Here is a 14,211-nt window from a genome sequence, read left to right as displayed (position 1 = left end):
TCACTTTCCATAGCCTTAGTTATTTATGGTTACCCATGTCCAAACATACCAAATCAACAATTTCAGAAATACTTTGTGAGTATGTAATTGCACACCATTCTGAGTCGTGTCACAACAACTCATGCCATTCTGCTCCATCTTGCTTGAGACATGACTCATTCCTTTGTCCAGACACCTATGCTATCTGCGGATGTCATGGTAGTTAAGTGTTGGAATTCAAATAACATTGAAAGTAATCTAATGTTACATTGCAATCATATCATATGATTAACTTCATCCAGTCACATCGGTGTTGTAGTATAGTTACGATTAGAAGAAAAGTGAGTATAATAATACAAGATGTTTTGACAGAGGCACCATTCACAGAACTTGTATTATAGCAGGTTGACATACGTGTTCTACTTTGTATTATTGTTTCAATCACTTACTTTGCCTATCTAAACTGTCATGGATATGCAGATATAGAATAAAATATACTATTAAATGAACCTCAACATTTTGGGAAAATGGAATGAAAGGATAAGGTTATTTTTGCATAAAATTTGAAATGTTCATAATTTTATGTAATGTTTACTTTTCATAAAGTTTTTGAAAACTTTTCAATGTATGGCACTCAGCACTTTTCATGATTTTTGGTAATCACTGGAAGTGTTGGAATGTGTTCTGTTCATTTAATGGAGTATTAATATAGTCACAGAAGTAGAGAGACAAACAAGGAAACAAACAGGTATAAAGGCAGAGACAAAGTCTGCATTGTGGTGATTGCAATTGAGCTGAGATTTATGTCCAGAGTGGGACTGCATCTTATCTTTCCAGGTAACAACACCTACATAGGTGGTTTTCTATTGAAAATTGTCTACTTAATCATGTGGGGGAAGGAACTGAAGGCCACAAGCCCGAGTCAGCAGGCTTTTCAAAACTCAGCAGACAGAGTTGTCATATTGAGTAAGAATTCAGCTTTACGTACAAAACGATTGTTATGAGTCATGGAATCCCTCCCTTGAGAGATTCTCTCTGTGATTCTGCCTCAGAGTCTCTCCATCTTGTAGATTTACTGAACTTTACATTTTTTGGCCTCTTTTCTCCTCCTCCTTCTCTGAAACAAAAAGTACAGACCCAAACTGACATAGGATAATACCACTTACCTAATGCTATCTAATATTTCATTTTTTTTTAGTTCTAATACTCCAAATGTGATAAGCTATAAAAAAACCCCTTAACATATAAAAACACATGTTCTGAAATACAATACATATTTGAAAAACTTATCTGTTGCCTTACCAAATGGTGGAAATTTTGCTAATATATACGTAGGTGAGTATATATATATATATATATATGTAATTTTCCAACATGATATTTAACTAGTGTAATATGTCTCTTTTCTAAGATAATTTTAATTATTTATACTGTTTATTGGAATGGCATATCCAGAATTTAAAATAGAAGACAACATATAATTACATGTCAGTGAACTTCCCATGTACTTTTCTCTAGTATCACATGAAAGGAAAAAAAAATCAATATAAATGCTTGTTTTCCTGAAACACCATCTGCTATTTCTGTTTGAATTAAGCTTTGTGCTCTAAAGGTTATGGATTCTGTGCAGTAATTAGCATGACTATGGAAAATGCTGCTTCCTCTATGTGTGGGACTTCCCTGATGATACACCTGTAGATTCTAAAATGATTTTATTTTTTTTTTGAACAAAATCAGAGGTGTGGCTAATTTTTTTTTGTTTCATTTGTAATATAGGCAATGCAGTTTGCTTAGCTTGAAATGCAAATAAGGTGATAGCATGTTTTGCATATTTTATAAGCAATTGTTTATTTTAAAAGGTTTATTTATTTGTTTTTTTTAAGATTTATTTTATTGGAAAGGCAGATTTTACAGAGAAGGAGAGACCAAGAGAAAGATTTTCCATTTGCTGGTTCACTCCCCATGTGGCCACAATGGCCAGAGCTGAGCTGATCTGGAGCCAGGAGCCAGGAGCTTCTTCCAGGCCTCCTATGTGGGTACAGGATCCCAAGATTTTGAGCCATTCTCAACTGCTTTCTCAGGCCACAAGCAGGGAGCTAGAAGGGAGGTGGAGCAGCTGGGATATGAACTGGCATCAATATCGGATCCTGGCACATGCAAGGTGAGAACTTAAGCCATTAGGCTACCACACTGGGCCCAAGATTTATTGATTTTTATTTAAAAAAAAAAACATTTGCAGAGAGAAGGTGAGACAAAGATCTTTTTCTATTGGGTTACTCCTTAAGTGCTTGCAACAGCTAGAGCTTAGCTGATCCAAAGCCAAAAAGCCATGAGCTTCTTCTACATCTCCCACATGAATGCAGGTACCATGACTTTGGGCTACCCTCTATGGCTTTCTCAGGCTACAGTCAGGGATCTGGGTGGAAACTGGAGCATCCAGGACATGAACCCAAGTCCATATGAGATACCAGTACTTGCAATGCAAAGATTTAGCAATTGAGCTGTCGTGCTTTCTTTACACAATATATACAGAAATGTTGAATTACGTGGTCATGAAATTGTTACCAAATATCCATGAATTCAATTGATTTTTCTAAATGAGGGAGAAATTGTAAGAAAATGAGATCCCATCCCCCAATAGGGGGCCAAGAAATTAAATGTATTATATATGGTTTACCTATTAATAGAATTTCTTTGGTATATTATTTTACTAGCCATAGAGATAAGCTAAAAGAGTTGTCTAGAAATGTTTAATTGCATGGCATGTGGTATGAATGACTTTAAAGGAGGCTGTATGCTTTTTAAAACTTATACTTTAAATGACAAAGATCCAATGTTTTTCAAGCATGAATTGTATAACATAAAAAATATACTTGAAACAAACTAAAAAGCAAAATTAATGCATCCACAAAGCCACTCACATAGCCAGGGTCTTCTTTCCTGAATATATTCTATTACCTGAAAATTGAAGAACCAGGGCACAGCAGTGGTCTGGCCATGAACTTCATCAGACACAGTGGTATGTCACTGAGTTCTCTGGTCAGTGTCAAGGAGGGCCACCAGGTTAATGTATCTAACAGTAATAATGATAGTAACATTAAATGTAAACTCAGTATGTGCTGAATGCTTTACATAGATTAACTCATTTAATTATGACAATATATGCCTTAGCGTGGGTATCATTATTATCTCCATTTCATAGTTGAGGAAACGGAAGTTAGGTACTCTCTTCTGCTGGGAACTTCAAGAGGCAGATCAGCACCCAGGTAATCGGTCTCAAAAGTTTGCTCCAAACACCCCCGAAAAGAAGGCAATCGCAGTTTGCCTTGAAATCATCCAGAAAGCCAAACTTTGTGCTAAGTGGCTTCTGTATATGGCCCAAACTCTCTAATAATAGTGAGCCCTATCAGAGCTGGGCCTCCTCAGTGGATCGGACAGCAGCGGACAGCATATCCAAATGCACATGGAGGATATGGCAGTGCATTGGAGCCTCCAGAGGACACCTGGTACCATGGCAGAGGATGGAGGACAGAACAAATTGATCAACTACTCCAACCAAGTGGTGGCAGTGACTATCTGGGCAGAGACTCTCAGGTAGATTGCAAGCCAGTGGATTCTGGAGAGATTTCATTGCGATTGGAGTGGTGGGATCGACAATAATTCAGGACTGTTGAACTATCAAAAACCTCTTGAGAACTTTATGACGTTGTAAATTTCTGTTTTCTTCCTGTTGTTAATTTAGTATCATGGCTTTTCATTTAAGGGGATGTATGGTAACTGTGTAATGGAGGCTCTCATGTCCAGATGTGAGGATACAATGAAGAGGGCATCTCTACTTCCAGATTAAAGATGGACCACCAATGAAACACTTAACTATGCCTTGACAATGGAATGCTGGACTCTCTACCATTGTCCATGCCCACAATAATGGACATATGATTGTTTATGAAAAACTATAATATAGTAATAATATAGGGGAACTTAGGGGGAGGGGATCTGGGGTGGAGGTAGAAGAAATCTCAAGGCCTATGGGATTGTATCATAAAATGATAATAACAATAGCTAAATAAATTTAAAAATTAAAAAAATTAAGAAAAAAGTACTTGTTCTGAACAAAGCACTTCATGTATATCAAGTCATTTCCTCTTATTACACTTCTTTCTTATTCTTTTTTTTTCTTATCACACTGTAGCTTTCGTTTTTAAAAATTTGTTATTTATTTCGAAGGAAGAATTGCAGACACACTGAGAAGAGTAGAAAGAGAACTTTCCATTGTTTGATACACTCTCCAAATTGGACCCAAGCTAGCCAAGGTCCAAAATGAGCCTGGAACTCCATTGAGGACATCCCCGGGGAGTGACAAAGGTGAAAGCACTCAGGGTATTTTCCACTGCATTCCCAGGTGCATTAGTAAAGAGTGCGGCTGTAAGTGTAGCAGGAAGAACTTGGAACCCAATCTCACATGGGATGCCAGTTTATATAGGATGCAGGTATTGCATGTTTTGGTTTGAGTCACCATACTGCAACCCCAACCCCTAACCAGTTCTACATTTATTTCTATTTTATAGTTGTAGGAACAGAGAAATAGAAAAATTTAACTATAGCCATGATAAACAAACTTAAGAATCAGTCAGTCTAATTGAAGAATCCATGTTATTTGCCATTATAAAATATTGTATTCTTTTTTGTGGGTTTCAGATGTCAAATAATCTGTGTGAAAATCAGCTTATGGTAGCCACGTTAAAGAAAAGCAGTAGGAAGCATACAAAATAACGTTTACAAGTTGCAAGTCAGTAACAATGGAATAAATTTATAAACTTTTATAAATCAATGACAATACTACGTGGGCATGCTAAAAATTTAGTATGCATTGATGCACTTGTTTTTTTTTTTAATTTGTGGTGTGCTCAATAGTTCCCAACTCGTATTTTTAAAAGATGTATTTAGTTATGTTTGAATGGCATATATATAGAGAAAAGGAGACACAGAAAGAAAGATCATTTACCTGCTGGTTCACTCCCCAAGTGACTGCAATGGCTGGAGCTGAGCTGATTTGAGGCCAGGAGCCAGAAGATTCTTCTGGGTCTCCCATGGGGTACTGGGTCCCAAGCCTTTGGACCATCCTCTACTGCTTTCTCAGGCTACAAGCAGGCAGTTGGATTGAATGTAGAGCAGCCAGGACACGCAAGGCGAGGATTTATCCACTAAGCTATCAAATCAGGTTCCAATTAATATGTTTAAATCCTAAAGCCTTCTAGTACTAGTAGGTAGGGATCATTATTAATACATATTTTAAAAGCTTATCTTTTGCCATATCAAGTGTTGGAATTTTTGCCAAGATAGTATTTATGTATGTATATATATATATACATGTAATTTTCCAACATGATATTTAACTGTGTAGTGATAAGCATTTAATGCTTACACGTGACTGAGTCAATGATTCGACTCAGATGTCAGAAGAGAAGTGGGGAATGTTATGAAGCGCAGCCAGTGATTGCTCCTCCACCTCTCCTTGGATACTCTTCCCCCCACGTCCTAATTCAGCTGGGATGGCAGACGCAGATGAGTCCAATTAGTCTTTTTAGCTACAAGCCCAGTTCCTGTTCCTGCCCATCCCAATGAACGCCAATTAACTCCTTAACTCACAACACTTAGGTATTCACTCCTGCCCACCTGTGATTCACCTATCAACTGAGAGGAGAGAGTACTGCATTGTTGTATAACCACTCCCCTCACAAGCCCCGTTAAAAGGTTGGTGAAGCAGTAGCTTGCTCTCTCTTTCTGGTCAGCTGCTTCCGTTACTCTGGCATCTCGACTCTTGGCTGATCCAGGACAGGTAATCCCCTGAGCATGGTCCCTGTGTACTGCTTAGATGGGACAATGGATATAATGACGTTGTTTCTGTTTTGTGTGCTGTCAGAAGTTCCAGGAGAGGGGAGGCCTAGCAGTAATGGAATGTGGGCAGAGAAGCCAGGGAAAGGTGAATGTCTGCAGCTTTGTAAGTGTGTCCAGGTTATTTGTTGCATGTCTCTTAGGATAGCTTATATTGTTGGGGAAGCTGGGACATAGGTCTTCAGCTTAACGGGTAGACTTAAGGGTAATGACCATTTGTTCCTCTTGGGGTTATGTTTGGTTGGATTATGATTGGTTGGATTGCAATATGGACTTGTGATTTGATATTTCTAGTATGCTCTATTATCATCAATCTTGGTTAATAAAGACTCCTTAATAAACCTTACACATGTCTGGTGTGATCCTGCTCACACCCTGTAACATTTAACATTAACATTAACAGAGGGGTGGGAGTTTGGTACAAGTTAAGGCACTGCTTCCATGCTTGCATCCTATACATGCTCTCTTTGCATCCTGGCTCATCTGCTTCCTGCTGACAAGCACCAGGGAAGCAGCAGGTGGCAGCGAGGTACCTTGGTCTCTGTTACCTCGTGGCTTCCCTGGGAAGGAGCTCCAGGCTCCTGGCTTCAGCTGGCACCGTCCTGGCTATTTCAGGCATTTGGGGAGCAAGACAGCAGACAGATTGCTCCCTACTTCTATCTTGGAGATGAAGTGAAAGTAAATCAAATTCTGAAAAATTAGAAGAAAATAGTTTTAAATAGCTTCATTAAAGCACCATATGTTAATGAAAGGATCTCAGGATAACTCAGGGACTTCAGAAAATTCTAGAGAGCCTTTTAGAAGCCATGCAATTACCATCTTTATCCAGTCAGCTGAAGGCCTGACCAGGACACAAAAAAAGTTGTTCTTCCAATGTTTAACAGGAAACCCTTTCTGTCTGACCACGTTGAACTGGAAAACTGCTCTGTTCCAACTTTAGACTTCAGTTACAGCATTGGTTCTAACTGGGCCTGTAGCCTTTTAATTTTCTTGAATACAAAATTTAATTTATGTCATTGACTCTCCTGTGGACCCACAGTAGAAGTACATGTTAACTGTGCTTTGTTTCCTGGTTTCTGATTGCCCAGCTTGGGTATTGGTTAGCTTCCCATAGTTGGTGAGGCAATGCCTCATGATAAATTTCTATTTCTACACCCTTTAATTCTTTAAAGCAGAGTCTTATATCCTGATTTGTAACATATCAAGGATTTACTCTTTATTATTGGGGCAAAGGGAAACTAGCATATTGTAGAACATCAAAAGGTTGTTATTACAGGAAGAAATGCTGAAATAGTATTTATAACTTTTGAGATCAAGTACTTCAGAAATCTGTGGTTTCAACCAGACCGTTTTATTTTGAAACTGCGTTATAGAGCTTTCATTCTATTGGGCAGTGGTGGAACTGGGAACGGTGAATGCACCACCACCAAGCGGTAGATACTTACTGAGAGAAAACGCCCAACACAGACGACTTGGCGAGGATCAGAACTTGCCCTGAGGGCCACCACCGGAAGCGGAAGCCGCGTGCTCCTCTACAGGATGTGACGCAGCAACCACAGAGGCGCCACTGCCAAGTGTGTCACCCGGCCGAGATGAATTCCCTAACGAAGGTCAAGCTGGTTAGAGAGCTGAGTGAACGCGAAGCTGGTACCACGTCGTGGCACTCCATGTACCAGGGCAGCGCCTGGGTCTTCCTGGGCGGGCTTCCGTATGCACTGACGGAGGGCGACATCGTCTGTGTGTTCTCCCAGTACGGGGAGATCGTTAACATCCATCTGGTGCGAGACAAGAGGACGGGGAAGTCCAAGGGCTTCGGTTTCCTCTGCTATGAAGACCAGAGGAGCACAGTGCTGGCCGTTGACAACTTTAATGGGATCAAGATCAAAGGAAGAACAATCCGAGTGGATCATGTGAGCCACTACCGCCCGCCCAGGGGCTCGGAGGGTGTGGACAACTCCAGCCAGGAGGGCTGTGCGCCCCAGGACCGCTGGCCTGGGTCATGGGGAGGCTGCAGGAGCGCGCCACGACCCCCGCAGCCCACACTCGGAAACTGGAGAGGAGATTACGCCAGTGCCAAGGAGGAGGCTATCGCGGGAGTGAAGGAGATGCAGGGACAGGCCATGCGGCGACCGAGACCAGACTGCCAAAAGGAAAGACGCCCCAGGACCCAGTAACATGCCCAGGTAGGGAGTTACAGTCCAGTCACAGACACCCCAACCAGGGTACCCGGTGGGAGCACGCAGGTTCTGAACCCAGCCCTTAGCAGAAGCGGGAGGGGAGACAAAAGGGAAAGAGAGAGGTGTGTGGACAATGTTCAGAGAACTTGGAGCCTTGAGGCACGACCACAGGGACTCGCCATGCCCGGGACCGCAGACCAGAGCAGGCTGCCCGGATCATCATCTTTATTTATTTATTTTTTTTCCCCTAGCCTATTCTGTAAGAGAGCAGTTTGTTTTATTTTTAGTTTGTGGTCGATTACACTCATAATTTTAAATTAGTATTTAACAGATTCAATATGATTTGTCGAAGCAAGCCCAAGACAAACGCAGTGACAGTCCCCTCCTCACTCACTTTTCCTGCCCTTCCATCCTGCGCCTTTTACCTTCCCGGTGCTTTGCAGTGAAGTGTGCTACTTAAAGTAGCTGTGGGGTGGAACATGTGATTAATGTTGTAATTACTTTTATTAAATGCAAATTGGGGGTAGAATTTCTTTAATTTGTGGTAGTTTTTTTATCCATCAACTATTAAATTTTTTGCTGTGGAAATCACATTGCATAATTTGCATGGCTCTTTTTGTAAACTCTTAAAATTAGAGTGCCCACGATTTTAAGAGTGGTTTTATGCAATAGTTTAGCTTGTAGTTACTCACTACTCACGCAGCCTCCCCCATCTCATAACATCCTGCTTGCTTACTGCCATTACTGAAACAGATGTGTGAAAACTCAGGAGTTCTGGCCACAAGGGCCGGAGCTGAGCCAATCCAAAACCAGGAACCAGGAGTCTTCCAGGTCTCCCACGTGAGTGCAGGGTCCCATGGCCTCGGGCAGTTTTTGACTGCTATCCCAGGCCATAGGCAGGGAGCTGGATAGGAAACAGGGCTGCTGGCATTAGAACTTGGTCCATATGGGATCTCGGTGCGTGCAAGCAGAGGACTCTAGCCACTAGGCCACTGTGCTGGGTCGTAAGAATGGGATTTGTAATAACAGGCATTTTCCATACATTTTAAGGATCTTTCTAAATGCAAGTTTTAGTCAAAAATTAAGTAAAATAGAAAAAGTTTTTAACCCTTTTAATAAATTGTTTCTATTTTCTTACACATCCTAACAGACGTTGCCCATGTGTATGCATATTTTACACTGTTGCAGATTCTTTATGCAGTTATTTATTACATTAATTCAAGAAATAGTTACAGGTGACTACTGAGTCAGATGCTGCGACAGTTGAGATTGTGAAAATGAACGTAGCACGTTGGTTGACTAGAAGAGGTCATAATATACAGAAAGATGGACGTGTAAATTGAAGTAAGCGGTAAGCAGACTCTGAAGAGGATGTGGAAGATTCAGGGGAGGGGAAGGCAATACAGACAGGGCTCCAGGCAGGTCCAGGATGGAGGTGGGGTGCAAGGAGTTCAGCAACTGTGGGAGCACAGCATCATGCAAATCAACATGAGAACTGAAGTTGTTTAGAAAATAGCTTTGAGCACACTAAACAAATAATCTGAGCTGCTCTCAACTTTGAAGGAGTGGATGGTTTTAAATAGACGCTGACATTACCAGATTTGTGGGTATTTATGAAATAGTACATGATGAATCAGTGGCACGTTGATCAGGCTGGGGAGGAGCTAGAAGCAGTGAGATGAACTACAAGGTAGTGCAGGAAATAGAGAGGTTTAGGAGGTAATTTTGGAGAAGGAATTGCAAATTTCTGACTAAAGAATGCAGGAAGATGAGCAAATGAGCAACTATATGTGATTTATTATTTATTTTGGTGGAAAGAAGCATAAGGAAGCGCAGGGAAGAAGTAAAGGAACAGGAGAAGATAAGAAAGAAGGCTCAGTTGGTTTTGTGTCTTGTTGAAACCAACCAAAATAACCAGCTAACAGTGACATGTATGAAAGTGTTAGAATTCTTGGTAAGCGGAGAGTGTAGAGTTAATAGAAAAAGTGGGAGAGAACTCCAATATTCCACTCCTAAGCTAATGTTTGAAGTTTCTGTTTCCATTTTTACTTACTTTATATTGCAAAATATGTGTAATTTTCCTCACTTTAGTGGAGATCGCATAATTTAGAAAATATGGAGAAATATTTTTTTCTTAAAACAGTAGCATATTGATCGTTTCTATGCATATGTGTACTTTGACACTTTTATGTCTTTCATAGGGCAAATTCTCAGGAACTTAGTCATTGGGTTGAAGAGTGTGAATGCTTTTAGTTTTTCGTTTTTTTTTTTTTTCATGCATTTACTGTCATTTGTACAAATTATATCAAGGGTAGATTAAGCAATTTGGAAGCTTTAAACAACTTGGTGAGTGAAATACCAGAATCTTGAACCAAAATTTAAAAACTCAATAAATACACCTGCATATAATCTTCATTTGGCCTGACATTCCTTGTATATATCTGACTATCTGACATGTATTTGAAATTCTTGATTATAGTACTTTTGGTTTGATTCTACATGTGTCATCTTTATAGAATTCTAGCGAAGGAAACAAAATACTTGTTTCATCTTATCTTGGGAAAGTTAAGTTTAATTTTTAATTCTGTTGCGTGAAAATGAAGTTCATCTGTAAGTTCTTGTTGACTTCCTGGATCACTTCATAGTAGAATCATTTCTTACTGGAACAGCAAATAGATTGAATTGTTGATGCCTTTCATTTTGTTGAGAATCTCATTTGTTTTTTCTAAATTTAAGACATTAAACATAGTTTGGAAATTGGAAATAAGCCAGAAGTTTAATCATATCTATTGTCAGAGATGATCATTTTCTAAGAATACTAATTTTGTGTTATCCCACAGTGTATGTTGAAATATTTAAGTGGTCTTGAAGGTTTGGTTTTGCTTTTACTGTCTTTTGCCTCTAGTGTTTTTCCTTTTCCATTTGTGTGAGAGGAGGAAGACTCATGACGCATTTGGCTCATGTGTCTGAGCATGGCTGCACGGGGAGACTTGATACAGCTGAAGCAATTGCTCTTTAGAGACCTGTTATTTTGAGCAGCTGCCGTAACAGCTTCCATCTTGTTACATCACATGAGAATTATCTGTGCAATAGAAGGAAAGAGATGACTGAGCAATAGCTTTTGATTAAAATTTAAAATTACAAAATCAAAACCAGAAATAGCTGTTCCTAAACTTATATTTTAATAATATGTGACAGATACTCGTTTATTTTTATCTTAGCATTAAAACATTCCTGTAACCCCAAGGGTTTTGTTTTGTTGCATTTGCACATAGACTTTCTTTCCCATAGACTGTTGCATTATGGCTTAACAATCGGAACCCCTTACCAAAAGGCATCTCAAAGAACTCTTCTACCAAAATAGATTTTGGGGCCTAACATTCTGAAAATTAATTCAGTACTTCCTTTCCTATCCTGCCCATGTATGAAAAAGAACTTCAGTTCATCAGTTTGTAAAGTAAAATAATGGATAAATTATGCTTTCTTATCAAATTGTGCTTGATCAAAGTATGAAACTTTCAGTTGAACCATGGTCTTACTTATGAGATGAAGCAAGGTGTACTTGGCTTCTCATACTGAAGTCAGCTGGATAAGTATTTGCTGGCAGTATCAACGCTGTTAAAGTATTCTTAGGGCCTTTTAGTTCAGAAATTCACAGTTCTCTAAAAGTCACAGCAGCACACTAAAATTGTTAATACATAGGATTCTAAAGCTACATTTAGGTAACTGCATTGAATGTGACTAATAAAAGCTGTATCAGTTGCTTGACTTAACCCTTATGCTGATTGGTTGAACTCACTAGTTATTTTAGTATGTTTAAAAAATGATGCAAATTATCTTTACTTTAGTAAGGATCTTGTTAGAGGGTAAAAAAAAAAGGATTTGTAGATAGGGAGAAGTTGTTCCTGAAGTGAGAATCTTGGCAACCAAATCTAAAGCATGAAAGGAATATATTTTGAGCTTTGGCTAATTAGATCTTTTATTCAAGATCATTCTTTGACCATGAATTTATAGAAGATAAAAATATATTGCTGTTAGGAGTTTGATTCTTTTCCTTCATACTTCATTCTTTTCCTGTAAACACACTTCAAAAGACTAGCATGTAAGATATAATAATGGAAATTAACTTGGTGGAATCTGGGCTGTGATCTAAAAAGAAATTGACATTACCCAGTAGAACGCAAAGGCGTGGCAATACCCCAAGGAAGTGTCCTCCTCTGATGGCTTAGTCATTGCAGTGAAAGGCGTGGCAGTGCCCCAAGGAAGTGGCCTGCTTCTGAGGGCTTAGTCATTGCAGTGAAAGGGGTGGCAGTGCCCCAAAGAAGTGGCCTGCCTCTGTTGGCTTAGTCATTGCAGTGAAAGGCGTGGCAATACCCCAAGGAAGTGGCCTGCCTCTGAGGACTTAGTCATTGCAGTGAAAGGCGTGACAATGCCCCAAGGAAGTGGCCTGCCTCTGATGGCTTAGTTGTTGCAGTGGGGTGAATTTATAGGCAGACATAGATTGGACTTGTTTGGGAGCTGACTTGGCAAGAACATAAGTTTGTGGCAATTTTATGTTTTGAATATATAACATTTCAGAAGTGCATACTTCTCAGAAATTTCATTTGATTTGATATTTAATCAGTAATATTTGAGAAAAAATATTTTATGTTTTTCTGCTTTTAAACTGAATTATTTTCAAAGGAATGAGCATGATTTCTGTCCTTAATAACTTTAGTAAATAATGATTATTAGATAATGGGTAAACTGTTGAAATCGTGTAGGAATGCCACAAAAACATCTAGTAAGATGCTGAAGAATTTATTGTAAAAAAGATTTTCACAGTTTTTACTTCTACCATTTTTTTTTGTAGAATTTTTTTTGCATTGTTTCTTTACGTGGTTTTTAACAATGTTTCTATGTTTATGTTAGTAGGGATATAGGAAAAATATTAGTTAACATTGAAATGTTATTGGAATTTCAAAGGTGAGCAATTATCTTTTTTGTTTTCCTTTATGTATAATGTTTTAACCATATGTTCCTAGAAGAGTAAGAACTATTTTGGGAAATTGAGTAGCCAAGTAATTTCTCTCATAACGAAGACAATCATATACCATTTGGGTTAACCTTCTACAATTCTAATTATTCTGATTTCATTATTAGGTATAGATTATCACACTGTTGGGCATAGATATTTATGTCACTCTAAAAATGAATTATGAACAAATCAGTACAGCACTAAGTGTCCTGTTATATTGACAGCTTATCCATATTGTTTGATGCTCTCTCTCTTTATACATTCAGTACAAAGAATGATCCACATTTTTTCTCTTTAGTTGTGAATAGAAGTCATCATTTTTTCTTTTAAATGTAGGTATAGGGAAAGAACAAAGAGTGAGAGAACAAGCACAAGAGAGAAATCGAGAGATCTTCCATCTACTGGCTCATTTCTCAAATGTCCATGACTGCCAGGGCTTGGCCAAGCTGATGCTAGGAGCCAAGAGCTTGCTTCTGGCCTCCCAAGTGGGTGGCAGCAGCCCAAGCATTTGGGCCGTCTTCTGTTGCCTTCCCAGTCACATTACCAGAGAGCTGTATTGGAAGTGAAACATCTCTTATGGGGTGCCAACATCCCAGCTTAACCTCCTGTGTCACAATGCCTGCTGCACAGAGTTTCATTTTAATAGTTTGAAATAAAGACTCGTATGCATAGGTTTTCCATTCTTTTACTCCTTTATTTTATTACTTAGTTATCTTAAGGTCAAAAGATTTCCATTTCCAAAATACATAATAGAAATAATATAGCAGTAAAATTTGGACTTAAATAATATGGGCATTTTTCTTAAAAGTGACAATGTGATTTACAAACCATTAAAAAGGCAATAAAATCTGAACTTGTATAGCATAAACTTAATCTGTCATATATGTGATTTTAAAGTTATGTTATTACTCTTTCACATGCAGTTATTTTTCTTATCAGCAGGGAAAGTGAAGTAAACCCTACTCACTGAGGAATTCATTAAAATTGGAAACACCACATGTTGATACATTAGAGTTCCCAGTGTACAGTGGGCCAACTTTTATTTTGTTTTCTAAATTTATGATGGCATAAAAGTGATAAGCATTCAGTAGAAACTGAACCCAGTTTTCAGTATTGATGTGCTTCTGGGCCATACAGCTGCAG

General features: G+C 38.9%; 1 protein-coding gene across 1 annotated transcript; it reads left to right on the top strand.

The window, feature by feature from the left end:
* The first annotated feature begins 7,466 nt into the window (after nucleotides 1-7,466).
* On the top strand, nucleotides 7,467-8,048 carry LOC121156638 (RNA-binding motif protein, X-linked 2-like). The gene has a single exon (XM_040980420.1). The coding sequence runs from the start codon at nucleotides 7,467-7,469 to the stop codon at nucleotides 8,046-8,048; it is 582 nt and encodes a 193-aa protein (XP_040836354.1).
* Nucleotides 8,049-14,211: the final 6,163 nt, after the last annotated feature.

This window comes from Ochotona curzoniae, unplaced genomic scaffold (genome assembly GCF_017591425.1).
Source record: "Ochotona curzoniae isolate NIBS_2020 unplaced genomic scaffold, NIBS_Ocur_1.0 contig_3498, whole genome shotgun sequence".
Lineage (NCBI taxonomy): Eukaryota > Metazoa > Chordata > Mammalia > Lagomorpha > Ochotonidae > Ochotona > Ochotona curzoniae.
Note: the sequence above shows the minus strand (reverse complement) of the source record. Positions and strands in the feature narration are given on the sequence as shown.

What these genes read in the sequence shown, in the direction of transcription:
- LOC121156638 (XM_040980420.1), top strand. Translation starts at nt 7,467, where the DNA reads ATGAATTCCCTAACGAAGGTCAAGCTGGTTAGAGAGCTGAGTGAACGC.